This window comes from Haliotis rufescens, unplaced genomic scaffold (assembly GCF_023055435.1).
Source record: "Haliotis rufescens isolate VD_foot unplaced genomic scaffold, xgHalRufe1.0.p SCAF_15, whole genome shotgun sequence".
NCBI lineage: Eukaryota > Metazoa > Mollusca > Gastropoda > Lepetellida > Haliotidae > Haliotis > Haliotis rufescens.
In genome coordinates this window covers 30,914,145-30,932,047 of record NW_025963835.1, presented here as the reverse complement: position 1 = coordinate 30,932,047, position 17,903 = coordinate 30,914,145, and the positions used below count along the sequence as shown (strand labels likewise).

Here is a 17,903-nt window from a genome sequence, read left to right as displayed (position 1 = left end):
TTTCTATGAATAACTAAAACTCAGAGTGAGTGAGTGAGTTGGGTTTAACGCCGCTTTTAACAGTATTCAAGTCATATCGCGGCGTGTCTAAAACTCAGAAAAAGACTTTCCTTAAAATACATCATTTTTCTCCACTTGTTCATCCTCGCCACCTTCCTATGTAAGGTCGTAAGAGGCGACTAACGGGATCGGTTGGTCAGCCTCGCTGACTTGGCTGAAGCATGTCATCGACCCCTATCGCGTTGATCGATGCTCATGATATCAATCACTGAATTGTCTGGTCCAGACTCGATTATTTACAGACCGCCGTCATATAGCTAGAATATTGCTGAGTGCGGCGTAAAGCAACAAATCAACCAACTACAATAACCAACCAACTACAATTTGTGTAGTGCCCAAAGACTTGGTCTGTGCTAATACAAGTTTCGGCCTGCTGTTAGCAAATGCCAAGGCCACGTTAAATAACATTTCAAACAACACACCATTCAGACTTTGCGCAAACGGACAAAGCGAAGATACAAGTCAACTTGTTGTACCACATTCACCGCTGCTTTCTACGCTCACATGGATATTTTCTAATTATAACACATTATAAATGTACAACATCTTATTGTTCAGTTCGGTGAAACAGTTATGGCTGTCTCGTTGGTGTATTTTACATACATCCTATACCCACCAACAAGTATTGAGGAGAAATTGTTTCGTGCTGCAACTTCTGCTATGGAAGTAATTATGTGCTCAACACACTTCTGATTGACATGCATAACCTGAAATTTGTTATATTTGATCCAAAGCTGAAGCTACATTATGGTTTTCAACACTTATGTCGCTTGGGGACCTGGGCCCGTTCCACAAAGCGATCGTAGCACTAAGACGATCTTAACTCCCATACTTTAACATAGACTTACGACAATCGTAGCGCTACAATCGCTTTGTGGAACGGGACCCATGGCCGGTGTCCTGCACTCGACACAGAGGCAAAGACCCGGATGTTGAGTAAACCCGGATGTTGAGTAATCAATCAACATCCGGGAAGACAATAGCATGTATAGTACATGCGGGTAAAAAATATTATCAGTTTGTGTGACTACCGTTTTGTTATTCTGATTGGTTTGTGTGTTTTCTCGAGTAGCATTGATCGATTGGGAGTCGTTTTTGAGGTTACGAAAACGGTGGAGATGTGTCGCTCAGGTGCCTAGATCTTTGATCATTGTGATTCTTTGTGTTCGATTACACCATTCGAGCTGATTACTGTCCTTGTTTGGTCAGCACCATGCTGAAAGACGATCTACGATCTGCTCCACCTTTGATTTACCTCCACATTAAGCTGACACGACACATTATAGCAATGTTATACAAGGCATCGCCAATTCCTCAGGGATCTGCATACACAACGACCCGTTCCTAGCTCTCGCAAGCTTGTTCAGTTGGTTAATTAGCGACTTCACCAAATAGTCGCCGTATTTGAGGATTGGGGATCGTTGTGTTCCCAAACCCGTGAATTGTTGACGATGTTAAGTTGGTAAACAATTACAGAATGTCAACTCGTCTTACATTAACATAATCACTCCAGTATCGCCAAATTGTTATCGTCTTGATGATGTTCGAACAAACGGTATCACACAGATTTCCATGAAGGGGAGATTCTGTTAGAGGTTTAATCAACAACAGTTTACAAACAAGTAATTTCATACAGCTGTTTTCGTCTGTGCCTTTGCGCTTCGTATCGCAATCTTCATCTGGAAAAAATAACAATGGAACCATCTGTACACCAATGTACCAGCGTCAGTTTATGTTGTATACCTTGTATCCGGTCTGACAATCACATCAATGAGGTTTGTAGACGTTCCGACTGGTTAAAGCTTTAAATCTAAATGCAATCTAATTGATCTTTCTAAGGATTGACACAAAACACTTAAGTATGTCATTTTAACCACACAAAGAAACCTTCTATTTAACATGGTATTTTCAGTACATATTATTATGCTTTCTCCAGTACATAAATCTAGTCGTCAATACGTGTTCACAACTACATATATATACAGTCTTCAATACGTGTTCTCAACTACATAAATCTAATCTTCAGTACGTGTTCTCAAGTACATAAATCTAGTCGTCAATACGTGTTCTCAACTACATACATCTAATCTTCAATACGTGGTCTCTACCACAAGAATCCAGTCTTTAAAACGTGTTCTCTATTACATAAATCTAGTCTTCAGCCCTCTTCCCGATGCAAGGGAGTTAACTGACTGTTAGAGTCCAGTCCAGTGGCCATTACGAGTTACGTCCCTTCTATGTCCCTCCTATTGACCAATCTTATTCCACCTCTCATATCACTTGAATTTGCGTCAAACAAAAGGGCGGCGTACAGTCAAGACGATCTGATCGATAATCAAATCTATATTGTGATAAAACGGGTCTTACTTCACGAAGTGCATCAAATCGCGTGTGCAACTTGATAAAAACTATGAAAAGATTTGGAAAATATCTGTTGCAAATACATGCTTTGCAAATCCTGTAATCAACCGAAATCTACACGGCAGTTTACGAACCGGGTGTCGATTTCGTTACGCGATTTTGATTGGACTAAGCATACACTCGTTAATCCAGCCAAAATGGAATTCCATAATTCCAGCCTAGTTCGGCAAGGGTTGAAACTTGACTTTTATAGTCAGTTAATTCCCTTGCCCCGGGAAGATGGTCTTCAGGAATGTAGAATGACTTAAGCAGATTTTTTATTCAGTTACCATGTATAGCTAACACCTAATAAGATAAAACACAATTTTATTTATTTTCAAGTTAAATACTATGTGATAACTACTCACTTGGAGTTTCAGTATCGGGTCCTTCGTCCGAACAAGCTGGGTTGTTGACGGATACCAGTGGCTTGTTGACCGTAACCTGGGAACATTGAAATGCACAGCTACCTTCTGTGGATTAAACTAAACATTCTATATACAAACACATGTGAGTATCGGATGCCGAGATTTGTTTAGAGACATCGCAAATTTAAAAGCCAACTTCTATATATCTTCATATTTCTTATGAAAGATGTGTCTGGCATCCGGGGGTACTTGTGGCCCGGTCATCTAAGGCACGCAATTCGCTGTGCAGAGTTTTGGGAACACCACATACCTATGACCGCGTGTTGGAATCCCCGGTCGCATGTTGTTCTGCATGTAATTGCTGTGATTTTTTTTATGTCAACAGTACTGTCGTCGGTTTCAATGTCAATAGTACAACCCTTGGTTTCATGTCAATAGTGCAACCGCCGGTTTCATGTCGACACTACTATTGACGGTTTCATGTCAATAGTGCAACCGCCGGTTTCATGTCAACACTACCATTGGCGGTTTCATGTCAATAGTGCAACCGCCGGTTTCATGTCAACACTACCATTGGCGGTTTCATGTCAATAGTGCAACCGCCGGTTTCATGTCGACACTACCATTGACGGTTTCATGTCAATAGTGCAACTGCCGGTTTCATGTCAACACTACCGTTGGCGGTTAAATGTCAAAAGCGGAACCGTGGGTTTCATGTCAATAGTGCAACCGTCGGTTTCGTGTCGACACTACTATTGACGGTTTCATGTCCATAGTGCAAGCGCCGGTTTCATGTCAACACTACCATTGGCGGTTTCATGTCAATAGTGCAACCGCCGGTTTCATGTCGACACTACCATTGGCGGTTTCATGTCAATAGTGCAACCGCCGGTTTCATGTCGACACTACAATTGACGGTTTCATGTCAATAGTGCAACCGCCGGTTTCATGTCAACACTACCATTGGCGGTTTCATGTCAAAAGCGCAACCGTGGGTTTCATGTCAAGAGTGCAACCGCCGGTTTCATGTCAACACTACCATTGCCGGTTTCATGTCAATAGTGCAACCGCCGGTTTCATGTCAACACTACCATTGGCGGTTTCATGTCAATAGTGCAACCGCCGGTTTCATGTCAACACTACCATTGGCGGTTTCATGTCAAAAGCGCAACCGTGGGTTTCATGTCAATAGTGCAACCGCCGGTTTCATGTCAACACTACCATTCGCGGTTTCATGTCAATAGCGCAACCGTGGGTTTCATGTCACTAGTACAACCAATGGTTTCATGTCAACACTACTATTGGCGGTTTCATGTCAAGAGTGCAACCGCCGGTTTCATGTCAACACTACCATTGGCGGTTTCATGTCAATAGCGCAACCGTGGGTTTCATGTCTATAGTTCAACCGTGGGTTTCATGTATCTAGTACAACCAATGGTTTCATGTCAACACTACTATTGACGGTTTCATGTCAATAGCGCATCCGTCGGTTTCATGTCAACACTACCATTGACGGTTTTATGTCAATAGTGCAACCGTGGGTTTCATGTCAATAGTTCAACCGTGGGTTTCATGTCACTAGTACAACCAATGGTTTCATGTCAACACTACTATTGACGGTTTCATGTCAAGAGTGCAACCGTCGGTTTCATGTCAATAGTGCAACCGTGGGTCTCATGTCAATAGTACAACATGACGCCGATTTGAACAATATTCCAGTAATGTCAGGCCGCGTCAGTTTGATATGGGAAGAAAACCCGAAGTGATGCAAATCCTAGACGTATACCACTTTGGGGAAAATCACGAAAATCACTGGTATTGTGCTGACAAACAAAGAAACATAATCATGTCGATTCGAGATTCGAACCCACGATTTACGTCTAAGGGGTCGCAACTTACACAGCGAATAGCGGCACTTAGATGACTGTGTCATCTAACAGGCCGGAAAAATTAACTGAATAGATCGCTCTTCCTACAAGGTTCGTTTCGAATAATAACGATTGTAAATTACTTTCATGGGAGAGGGGACCTGGGTAGCCAAGTCGTTGAAGTCACTGCTATTTGCTGTGCAGAGTTGCGCCCCTTGGACATGCCAGAAACCTATGTTTGTGGGTTCGAATACCCGTTCGCCCCGATTATGTTTCTAGGTTTGTCAGCACCATATCCGTGTTAGAGGGTTTCACCAAAGTGGTAAACGTCTGACACCAGGGCCCACATGCACAAAGCGATCTTAGCGCTTAGACTATTGTAAGCCTATGTTAAAGTATGGGAGTTACGATCATCTTCATACACTGAACGATCTTAGTGCTAGGATGATCGTAACTCCCGTAGTTTAACGTAGGCTTACAATAGTCTTAGCGCCAAGATCGCTTTGTGCAAGTGGGCCCTGCATCAGTTCTGGTTTTTCTCCCTCATCAAGCTTCCAAGCCGTGGCATAACTGGAATACTGTTCCAAGCGGTGCTTAACCCAACTCACTTATTTTTCTCATTTTCTACAGCCATCGAACGATCGCCAGTGTTGCATGACATCGATGCTTCTTTTTTATATTTTAACGTCTTTGCGATTTATGAACAATTGCATTGCACCGACAGTTCGATTGATCGTTACACCCCAATTCACTCATCATAATCATACTAACTGTCATTCTCGTAAAGCAGTACCATACATGCATGAATATTATTCAGATGTCTTCATACGCACTGTTTTATAATAATAATTTTTTTAACTGTATCTACTTTCACGTACCACTGGCGAGGGATCCTCCTGAAAAAATGAAGATTTTCATTTTTACTTTCGCTTCCAAGTTATGTCATATTTAACTATACACGATCCATTTAAAAGAGAGAATACACTATGTGTCCACGCCATTTTTTAAACAAGACACGATTGACTAAATGTGTTGTTTTTTTCCAAAGTGGTAGGAAATACCAGAATATGCAACCAGCTAAAACAACCAAAGACAAAATTTAATCTTTTAGACATTTTATAGACTGGTTCAATTTTTTTCACAAATCATGACGAAATAAATAACAAATATATAGCTAATAAATAGCTGCAACTTAGGTTTGTTTGTTTAACGCCGCACACAGCAATATTCCAGCTATATGGCGGCGGTCTGTAAAATAATCGAGTCTGGACCAGACAATCCAGTGATTGATGTCCTCGATCCACGCAATTGGGATTGGATGACCACCCGAATCCCGCTGGCGACAAACATTTTTCATGATATTGTTCTATCATCAAGATGCATTATAGGGAAAAAAAGAGGTTCCGTCATTGTCAAATAGTGTTTAACCAACAATTCAGTTAGATAGACCACGGATAAAGGAGCCATGGTTTAATGTGCATTTTACGATGGTATAACTAAGGGAAACTGAAAGTAGTTCCGGCAGATTGTGCTTTTTCACTCATGACTAACCATAAGTATCAGTTAGTGATATTTCCTGTTGCATATCATCAGGTCGGACTCTGGTACAGTAAACTACGGTTATAACGAACCCAAAGGGACCACTAATTTTAGTTCGTAATAACCGTAGTTCGTTGTAAGCATATATACATCAAATGGCCGGGACTAAAAAATAAGTTCGTTATGCCCGTCAGTTCGTTATAAGCGTGTTCGTTATAAACGTAGTTGTTTTAACGCACTGGTGGACAATGTGAGGCAACACATCTTTTGTAAAGAAACATCATTATGTAATATATATTCGTATTTATATCAATATGAATTATATATGTCCAAAAACATGTGTACTTACTGCCGCCATACAGGGAGCCTGGAAGAGAAGTAGACAGTATTACCGATACATGTCACACTAGAAATAGCTGCAGCTGTGCTTTTGTGTTATAAATTTAAAAATTAACATGCATTATGATGTAGAAATATAAAATGTATCGTCATCAGTATTTATCTTAATTTTAACCACCTTCTACCCGCATCAGTCGAGCATCATAACAGTTTAGGTTTTTAAAGGGAAATGACTTACCACCGTTAAGAGATCCTGCTGAAAAGATGAATATCATCGGTTGTTTATATATCTAATGTGATTATGTATATAAAAGTCTTTATTAGGTACACTATCTTCAAAACCAGTTTTTAATTAACAATATCCTTTTGCATATTAACACGACGTATATTAATTCAGTTTTACTTAAGGAAATACCTACCTCCACGACCTCCAAGACCTCCAAGACCTCCAAGAGCTGCAAGAGATTGCAAACCTGGACAAAAGAAAATAGCGCTGTATGGATGAAACAAAGCATATACAACAAAACACTGTTTACAGACAAAGTAAACAAAAGCATGACGATGACTGTTTTACGTTTTATAGCTAATGTACTCGAGCAGTATTTAAAAAGATGTTAGGAGAGTAGCGCTACTTTGCAGGGTATTATCCTTTGCAGTAGCATGAGGTGAGGTGATATTGGGTTTAACGTCGCGTCCAAGATTATTGCACGTATATAGCGACGTGCATGTGTGTGTGTGTGTGTGTGTGTGTGTGTGTGTGCGTACGTGCGTGCGTGCGTGCGTGTGTGTGTGTGTGTGCGTACGTGCGTGCGTGCGTGCGTGTGTGTGTGTGTGTGTGTGTGTGTGTGTCTGCTTGTACTATTCCGGACTAATGCCCGATTTATAGTGCTAGCTCACTGAGATACCATGCCGCAGTTTAACATGAATACCCCACTCAGACACAATATACTGACTCCGAGCCGACCAGTTGTTTTAGCCCCTTTATGCCGAGCGCCAGACAGGGTAACAACAAGTACCATCTGTTAGCTTCTTTTGGTATGACGCGGCCGGAGAACGAACCCCGAACCTTCAGCTCTCCGGGCGGCCGCTCTACCACTAGACCACGGAGGCGGTCTGCAGTAGCATGAGATCGGGCATTAAAAACTGCCCGAGAGTCGAACAAAACGAGGGCTTCTGCGATGACAATACCGTGTTGTTACAACTATTGTAGCGTGGTAATATCCTTAAAGCAACTCAGACCGCCTCCGTGGTCTAGTGGTAGAGCGTCCGCCCGGAGAGCGGAAAGTCCGGGGTTCGATCCCCGACCGCGTTAAAGAGATGGTACTTGTTGTTATCCTGTCTGGCGCTCGGCATTAAGGGTCTAAAACCAGGACTGGTCAGCTCGGAGTCAGTATACTGTGTCTGAGTGGGGTATTCATGTTAAACTGCGGCATGGTATCTCAGTAAGCTAGCACTATAAATCGGCATCAGTCCGGACTAGTACAAGCACAAACACACACTACATGCACGTCGCTATATACGTGCAATAATCTTGGACGCGATCTAAAACCCAATTTCACCTCACCTCACATAAAGCAACTAAATAAAACTAAACATCATGGCGGTTGTTAGTTACTAATGCGTATTTCGTTAAATATTTGCCTATCATCGTATCATCACTGCAGTGAGTATGAGTGGGTGGGTATGGTTTTACGCCGCTTTTAGCAATATTCCAGCAATATCACGGCGGGGGACACCAGAAATGGGCTTCACACATTTCACTGCAGTCTGCCGAAACGTTGCAAAACTAAGGATTGTACTTGTAGCACAGTGGTGTATTGTCCGATTCGCCCTCCGTCTACTATCTATCGAGTGGTTCTCATTAAAATTTGGGGCGGTGGGGTAGCCTGTTGGTTAAAGCGTTCGCTTGACACGCCGAAGACCCGGGTTCGATTCACCACATGGGTATTATGTGTAAAGGCTTTTCTGGTGCCGCCCCCACTGTGACAACGTGATTGATAATGGCCCGTGTTAAGGAAAAATGAGGGCATTTACAAATTAAAGTGGTATTTCCTTCGCCTGGTAACGTTATTTATGATAATTCTTACCCTTTTGCTATTGCGAAATATAATATATCATCAGTGTAAAAAAGACTGCTGGTGACGACAAAATGATATCATCTTGTTCTAAAGTGGTGATATTGTTACAAACAATGACTAGCATGCAATGTTGTGCAGAGTTACCTTCCTTGGTCGTACCAGGATTATGTTTCTAGGTATGTCAGCATGAAACTCATGCTACTGTTCTTCATCCAAGTGGTAAAAGTGTGAGACCTGCATTACTTCAGGATTTCATCCCACATTAAGCTTGACACACATACCACTGAAACACTGTTCAAATCGGCGTTCAACCAAACTCTCTCCCTCACAAGATGTAGTAACCAAACTCTTACCTCCGAATGAACCGCCTCCAACTAAGACAAAATAGAAACAATTTTCCAATTACAAGTTTCCTGAATTTAAGACAGGTGTCATACAAAATGTGTTACAGCAGTCAAGAAACGTGTCCAACTGGGAGATATGTTGTATTAATACAGTGTTATATTTTAATGAATACAAAAGAGTTCATGCCATATTCGACGGTGTTGGGGAACTGACAAATAGCTACTTGTAGAAACTATATCACTTACCGTATGAGGAACCGCCGCCAGCTAAAAGTAAAGCAAAAAAACCCAGTTTTAATACCAATTATCCGACTGCCACTGGCAATAAAACAATATATTTGCCCAATCAGAATTTTCGGCCAGAATCAACTGTTTTCAAGCATCATTTCTCACGGAGCACCTATTCGCATGTGTTTAAATACGGAATTATATTTGTTTCCTGAAAGTCACGTGAAGTTTTCCCCATTATTATTAAAATAATGTTGGTGATCAGTTCGTCGTAATTTGCTACGGATTTCACCTTTTGATATGACATGTCGTAACGCATTACGTGTTGAGCCTCAATTCAGAACCAGAAAACGGTGTAAACAATTATCAGTTTCCTCTCACATAATGACACAAAATATTCTTTACACAACTTCAACCACAGCTGACTTGACGATTGAGCATCAGTCAGCCTCAATCAATGACCACTGAGTCATCAGTCACAAAGATGTCTTAGTGTCAACTTTAGCAGAGTCGAAGTGCGAAAATCACGTTGTTGGGGTCTAGGTGGCAGAGGACGTCTAAGAGGGTCATGCAGTCACATGGTAGCTAATGCTCTATATCTGACGTCGAAGAGGGTCATGCAATCACATGGTAGCTAATGCTCTACATCTGACGTCTAAGAGGGTCATGCAATCACATGGTAGCTAATGCTCTACATCTGATGTCTAAGAGGGTCATGCAATCATATGGTTCCTAATGATCTACATCTGATGTCTAAGAGAGTCATGCAATCACATGGTAGGTAAAGTTCTGCATCTGACGTCTAAGAGGGCAATGCAATCATATAGTAGCTAATCTTCTTCATCTGACGTCTAAAAGGGTCATGCAATCACATGGTAGCTAATGTACTACATCTGACGTCTAAGAGAGTCATGCAATCATATGGTTCCTAATGTTCTACATCTGACGTCTAAGAGAGTCATGCAATCACATGGTAGCTAATATTCTACATCTGACTCTAAGAGGGTCATGCAATCATATGGTAGCTAATGTACTACATCTGAGGTCGAAGAGGGTCATGCAATCATATAGTAGTTAATGTTCTACAGCTGACGTCTAAGAGGGTCATGTGATCATATAGTAGCTAATGTTCTACATCTGACGTCTAAGAGGGTCATGTAATCATATAGTAGTTAATGTTCTACAGCTGACGTCTAAGAGGGTCATGTAATCATATAGTAGTTAATGTTCTACAGCTGACGTCTAAGAGGGTCATGCAATCATATAGTAGCTAATGTTCTACAGCTGACGTCTAAGAGGGTCATGTGATCATATAGTAGCTAATGTTCTACAGCTGACGTCTAAGAGGGCCATGTAATCATATAGTTGTTAATGTTCTACAGCTGACGTCTAAGAGTGTCATGCAATCATATAGTAGTTAATGTTCTACAGCTGACGTCTAAGAGGGTCATGCAATCATATAGTAGCTAATGTTCTACAGCTGATGTCTAAGTGAGTGAGTATGTGAGTTTGGTTTTACGCCGCTTTTAGCAATATTCCAGCAATATCACGGCGGAGGACACCAGAAATGGGCTTCACACATTGTACCGATGTCGGGATTCGAACCCGGGTCTTCGGCGTGACGAGCGAACGCTTTAACCACTAGGCTACCCGACCGCTCCTTGTACTGCATGAGTAGCATATTGATTGAAATAAGAAGGCCAGTCTCAAAAGATTAACATGTTGGAGGCTTAATTCTAAATGTTCCCCGAAGTAGGAGGCCATGCAGCCATGAAGTGGCTAATGATCTGGAAGTAGGATGGTAAACGAATTCGTGTTTGTGCCCCTCGACATGCGCAGCCTTATATCTCCACAAAGACAAAACTGTAATAAAAATCTAATCTTACTAATCAGGTACGGGTCGGGTCGGTCAGGCACATCCAAATTTTCAAGTTGAGCAACAGTTCGAATTCTTCCCCCAATCAGATGTCTGCTCTGATCCTCAACTGAAAGAAAAACGTAACATTACAGTGGAGAGTCCATGTTACAATAGATACCAAGTAACCTTAGCTGGGCGTTTGAGGGGGTGACTTGGCTGGTTGCGCGTCAACATACCGCGGCGACATGGGTCGGTGTTAACAATATTAATCACAGAATTGTCTGGTCCAGACTCGATTATTTACAGGTTCCAGGCATATAGTATATATAATCTTGCGGTGTTAAACAACAAAGAAATATTACTGTGACTGAAATTATATTCTAAACAATATATATATATATATATATATATATTATTGAGGTACAACAGGTATTTAAACAAAGTAGCAATATAACCCCTTAGCTTATGATAAAGGATATGTTCTTTGTGTATTCTATAATATTAATCAGCAAATGTACTTAGTATATCGTACAGAATTGTACAGAATTGTACAGAATTGTTCTCTGTACATGTACATTGAGTCCCTAAGGTAAAGTTGGAACAGACGAAGACTGACATTATCAGAACACATACACTGTAGCAAACTGTGTTACATCATAAAGGCAACGGTTGCGCTATGGCTATACACTGTAGCAAACTGTGTTACATCATAAAGGCAACGGTTGCGCTATGGCTATACACTGTAGCAAACTGTGTTACATCATAAAGGCAACGGTTGCGCTATGGCTATACACTGTAGCAAACTGTGTTACATCATAAAGGCAACGGTTGCGCTATGGCTATACACTGTAGCAAACTGTGTTACATCATAAAGGCAACGGTTGCGCTATGGCTATACACTGTAGCAAACTGTGTTACATCATAAAGGCAACGGTTGCGCTATGGCTATACACTGTAGCAAACTGTGTTACATCATAAAGGCAACGATTGCGCTATGGCTATACACTGTAGCAAACTGTGTTACATCATAAAGGCAACGGTTGCGCTATGGCTATACACTGTAGCAAACTGTGTTACATCATAAAGGCAACGATTGCGCTATGGCTATACACTGTAGCAAACTGTGTTACATCATAAAGGCAACGGTTGCGCTATGGCTATACACTGTAGCAAACTGTGTTACATCATAAAGGCAACGGTTGCGCTATGGCTATACACTGTAGCAAACTGTGTTACATCATAAAGGCAACGATTGCGCTATGGCTAAACACTGTAGCAAACTGTGTTACATCATAAAGGCAACGACTGCGCTATGGCTATACACTGTAGCAAACAGTGTTACATCATAAAGGCAACGATTGCCCTATGGCTGCTATACACTGTAGCAAACTGTGTTACATCATAAAGGAAACGATTGCGTTATGGCTATACACTGTAGCAAACTGTGTTACATCATAAAGGCAACGATTGCGTTATGGCTGCTATACACTGTAGCAAACTGTGTTACACCATAAAGGCAACGATTGCGCTATGGCTGCTATACACTGTAGCAAACTGTGTTACACCATAAAGGCATCGATTGCGCTAAGGCTGCTATACACTGTAGCAAACTGTGTTACATCATAAAGGCAACGGTTGCGCTATGGCTATACACTGTAGCAAACTGTGTTACATCATAAAGGCAACGGTTGCGCTATGGCTATACACTGTAGCAAATTGTGTTACATCATAAAGGCAACGACTGCGCTATGGCTATACACTGTAGCAAACTGTGTTACATCATAAAGGCAACGACTGCGCTATGGCTATACACTGTAGCAAACTGTGTTACATCATAAAGGCAACGATTGCGCTATGGCTATACACTGTAGCAAACTGTGTTACATCATAAAGGCAACGATTGCGTTATGGCTATACACTGTAGCAAACTGTGTTACACCAAAAAGGCAACGAGTGCCCTATGGCTATACACTGTAGCAAACTGTGTTACATCATAAAGGCAACGATTGCGCTATGGCTGCTATACACTGTAGCAAACTGTGTTACATCATAAAGGCAACGATTACGCTATGGCTGCTATACACTGTAGCAAACTGTGTTACATCATAAAGGCAACGATTGCGCTATGGCTTCTATACACTGTAGCAAACTGTGTTACATCATAAAGGCAACGATTACTCTATGGCTATACACTGTAGCAAACAGTGTTACACCATAAAGGCAACGATTGCGCTATGGCTGCTATACACTGTAGCAAACTGTGTTACATCATAAAGGCAACGATTACTCTATGGCTATACACTGTAGCAAACAGTGTTACACCATAAAGGAAACGATTGCGCTATGGCTATACACTGTAGCAAACTGTGTTACACCATAAAGGCAACGACTGCGCTATGGCTGCTATACACTGTAGATAACTGTGTAACATCATAAAGGCAACGACTGCGCTATGGCTGCTATACACTGTAGCAAACTGTGTAACACCATAAAGGCAACGGTTGCGGTATGGCTATACACTGTAGCAAACTGTGTTACATCATAAAGGCAACGATTGCGCTATGGCTATACACTGTAGCAAACTGTGTTACACCATAAAGGCAACGATTGCGCTATGGCTATACACTGTAGCAAACTGTGTTACATCATAAAGGCAACGATTGCGCTATGGCTATACACTGTAGCAAACTGTGTTACATCATAAAGGCAACGATTGCGCTATGGCTATACACTATAGCAAACTGTGTTACATCATAAAAGCAACGATTGCGTTATGGCTATACACTGTAGCTCACTTTACTGACCTTGGTAGAGTCTTCCAGTTGGACTTTGGATAACTTGACGGTAATCCGGAGCTGCAGTAGATCAGATTACGAGGGAATCGTGAGTGTGCGTAGTAATTAGTCACAAAGTATGAAAATTTTCTTGTTTATGGGATTATCTAGTCGAAGGTCAGACAAGTACTTGTCAGCAAACCTCCATGAGTTATGTCGTCAGCGATTCATTATATACATCGCGAAAAAAGTGAAGCTCCACTTCTTAATGTTCCCAGATTTTTATATTCCTATTTCCCAACTTCCATGTAGCTTTGGGAAATATCTACGTCTGACATTGTGATTGTGTAATATGCCACCGATTCCTGCTGAAACGTTCATATAAGAACAATGTATGTTCCTCAAGGTGATAGCAAATGAGCCACAAAATATGTCATTACATTATTGATTTCGGCTGCTGTATTTCAATATGATACGATTTACGAAAATTATTATTGTATGGAAATATTTTGTTAGCTATTTTCCAGATAGATATTATTCGGCTGGATTATATGACCCTTCGCTGGGCGTGTTTTTTTCTGCATTCTGCAATCTTTGCGATTTTGCTTTTGCGGAAGCATATGGCATTGTCCATTTTGGAATGGTGTCATACTTATTAAGGTGTGTATTCTGTATAACTTACTGCCATCAGGAATGGTGAAAATACGAGATCTTCCTAGGCCGGAGCTTCTGCGACCGCCAAGGAGGCTGGACCCTTTTAAAAGTAAATATATAGTTTTACCTGCTTGAAAAGAATACATTTAGAATACAAATCAAATTGTTTACACCTTCAGGAGCCAGATGGGAGACCTTATATCTCCCTTTACTTTTATGACCTTTAGACCGAGAAAAATGATGAAAAAGCGCAGTCGTTTAGGAGTATTCACGAGAACGAGATGGAAAACGAAATGGACAATCCTAAGAATCTCTCGTTGAACCAATCTCATTAAAATCAGATCTTAGTTTTGCTAGCGCTAAACAAGGATCTGAGGACATCCCATTAGGGGTTACGTCCGAACGACCTGTCATCCGACCAATCAGAGCGTCGCTTACCAGATCATGTAAGAGACAGTGGGAATGTGATTTCTAATCATGCAACCTCGAAGACTTTAACACGGGATATTCTGAACAAGGTTATGGGCTTAACGATTGAATCCATACAGTGATTGCATGTCTTCTTACCCCGACGGCATGTATCATTTCTCATAACATCGATCACTAGATTGTGTTACTCGATTGCTAAAGGTCGCTTTTAAGAACATACAAACGCAACAAAAATCATAAACTGAACAAAAGCCTACCTCTGTTGTACATCCCGCTGGTGAGGCATGGCAACAGGCATAAGGTGATCACAAGGGCTGTCCGCATGATGAACAATCTGAATAGGAAACATGCATATAAGTTCTCCTTATTTCGGTATTAGCCCAGTAGAAACAAAATGCATATAAGTTCTCCTTATTTCGGCATTAGCCCAGTAGAGACAACATGCATATAAGTTCTCCTTATTTCGGCATTAGCCCAGTAGAGAAAACATGCATATAAGTTCTCCTTATTTCAGTATTAGCCCAGTAGAGACAACATGCATATAAGTTCTCCTTATTTCGGTATTAGCCCAGTAGAGACAATAGTTCCAGTACCCCTTTAGAGCCGAAATTTAGGTATTTGTAGTACATAGAAAAGCATGTTTTTGTACTTTTGTTAGAGTTTGTCGGTGTACATGTGTACATGTGTGTAGTATAGTTATAAGACAAAACATGAGAATCAGCCATCGCTTGCTGCCAGCGGACGTTTCAGGTTTTTTTCCCACGGGTTGACAGCAATTATTATAATATAACGTTGCAGCCAAGACTTAAAAGTTAATTGTCTTGTGTGGAGTCTTAGAGTTTGTGACCTAATCAACCGCGATAAGCATCCCACCAAGAATTTCAGATATAGAGTTGGACGGATGAGTGTGAGAAAGAAGGCAGAGAGTTTTAAGATATGAAAGACATGTTTCTAAGAAAGTGTAAAAAGATTGTTTTAAGGGACATGCGGTTTTTTAATCTCTCCAAGTTACTGTCTAAATTACTATCCTGCAACTGAAGTTATGGAATTATCTCATATGGAATTGGTGAAGTTTGACACCAAAGACAACATTAAAGTGCTGGATCGAGTTGAAACTTTGATATCCTCTATCTCCAATAATTAGATATGTTAAGAGTTCACAACCTTCACTGTTTAATACTATGCTGACTGATCGTAAGCAAATATTGAGGTTCAACAGCATTCTGTGCATTTTGCACTTTGTTATATCTGAGTTTAACATGAAACTCAATGCAAGCTAGGCTAGCAGGCTAGGCATAGTCACATAAACGCGCACTAATTAAATTGATAATTAGCGATATCATCTTTCCAGTAAGTCGAATAAGGCAAACCTAAACTTTATTATAAATGTTGAATGAGCAAATACCCCTTGAAATATCTCATAACCATTTATCCTGTCAGTCTAGAGAACCTCCTCTATAATCGTTCTCAAAGCAGTAACAGGAGACGGCTAAGTGACATATTTCACCAACCATTAACATATTATATAAAACCCGTGTGAATGCCGGGTTAGAATAGGTTCCTAGCAAACTCTGCTTGTAGTAAGAGGCACCCTACACAGAGGTGGCCACACTCAGACCTGGTTGACTGCGTGCCAAAGTACCCCCAGAAGGTTGCTCATGATATCAGTTACCAGCTTGTCTGGCCCTATAATTGACTGTCTGACTCTATAATTTACGGGTAGCCGTCTTATATAAATATAATTGTACTGAGGGTGGCTGTAAACAAAAAACAAACATTTAGACTTAGAGAATATCTGATATCAGGGATATGGAAAGAAATCATATTTCAACAAATATATAATCCCACGCGTAAAGTAACCCATTGCTTGTAACAGCAAGTAAACTTTTCAATGAATTAAAAAAAAGTCTCGCTGCTGTCAAATAATTATTTTAGGGACACGCTCGAAATACATTATGGCACAGTGCGTACATGATAATCAATACATGTGACCATCTCAACAAGCAACAGAAAAAAAATCTATTTGAAGTAATAGGGTCATCTCATATCTGTATATTTATACGAAACTGAACAAGCTAAAATACAGTTCCCATAGCCTTAGACATATGTAGAGTTACACGTTTAAGAATTATATAAATCGAGAAAAACATCGCGATGCAAATCGAAACAAGAATACAATCAGGCATCACATTACGTAAAGTAATATGTTCGTTTGTCCAACTTCGTTCTATGGATATGTTAAAAAAAGATATATTACTGCCAACAGTTACATGACACATAATCCAATATTGCATGTACGTTTAAGATGCTACAAAAGAGAATTTTGTTTCAATATCAAAATGTATCTCAATGCCTTACCTGGTGAAGTATGAAAGGCAAATAGAATGGTCAGATTAAAAGCGTGTTTCCTTATATACTGACAGATTGTCAGGCAATAAAAAAATTAACACGGACGTACCTGTAACGGTAAGTACACGATATGTCACGGTGATTGACGGAGAATGATTAGAGACATCCCAAAGTCAACAGTGATCGCTTGTCACACTGTCATATGTTATCTGTTCTTATTTATCCCATCATGACAATTATATACCATGTTATTATTAACGATCGATTGTAAGGTTATACCTCTTGACATGCTGCCGTTGTCTGTCTTTTTCTCATATTTCAAAGGATTGAGTTCTTTTATAGACAAGTTTTACAAACAGAACGTGAAGGCATTTGTAACTTGACAGGCAGTCTTATCTTGAGACATTCCACTGATCGTTTACAAATGCCTTGTGTATGGATTGTGTAACAAGGTGATTTCAAATTGAAGGGCAAAGGGTAACCAAGAAATCGGTTTTACAGAACTGAATTGTGAAATCCGTTAATGACCAAACTAGATCAATGAATATTCAACGGATTAGTGAGTGAGTTGGGTTTAACACCGCTTTTAACAATATTCCAGTTATATCGCGGCGT

General features: G+C 40.6%; 1 protein-coding gene across 3 annotated transcripts; it reads right to left on the bottom strand.

The window, feature by feature from the left end:
- Nucleotides 1-1,627: 1,627 nt before the first annotated feature.
- Nucleotides 1,628-17,346, bottom strand: LOC124132089. Of its 3 annotated transcripts, none has more exons than XM_048396458.1 (13): nt 17,298-17,346; nt 15,197-15,273; nt 14,539-14,610; nt 13,887-13,937; nt 11,111-11,209; nt 9,243-9,263; nt 9,006-9,026; nt 6,994-7,047; nt 6,813-6,827; nt 6,585-6,602; nt 5,575-5,592; nt 2,829-2,904; nt 1,628-1,739 (listed from the first exon to the last, which is right to left on the bottom strand). In XM_048396458.1, exons 2-12 carry the CDS (start codon nt 15,261-15,263, stop codon nt 2,837-2,839), a joined length of 504 nt encoding a protein of 167 aa, XP_048252415.1. In that variant the 5' UTR covers nt 15,264-15,273; nt 17,298-17,346; the 3' UTR covers nt 1,628-1,739; nt 2,829-2,836. The 3 variants fall into 3 exon arrangements, with proteins under 3 accessions (XP_048252415.1, XP_048252416.1, XP_046351677.2); XM_048396459.1 differs by having other exon boundaries at nt 6,813-6,830; nt 7,003-7,047; XM_046495721.2 differs by having other exon boundaries at nt 6,813-6,830; nt 17,298-17,342.
- Between the last annotated feature and the right edge of the window lie 557 nt (nt 17,347-17,903).

Bases quoted from the DNA above. Each gene is read 5' to 3' on its own strand.
- LOC124132089 (XM_046495721.2), bottom strand. From the start codon at position 15,263: ATGCGGACAGCCCTTGTGATCACCTTATGCCTGTTGCCATGCCTCACC. The intron at 14,611-15,196 runs GTAGGCTTTTGT...TACTTTTAAAAG, and splicing joins CAGCGGGATGTACAACAGAG to GGTCCAGCCTCCTTGGCGGT. The intron at 9,264-11,110 runs GTAAGATTAGAT...CTTTACTTTTAG, and splicing joins ACCCGACCCGTACCTGATTA to CTGGCGGCGGTTCCTCATAC.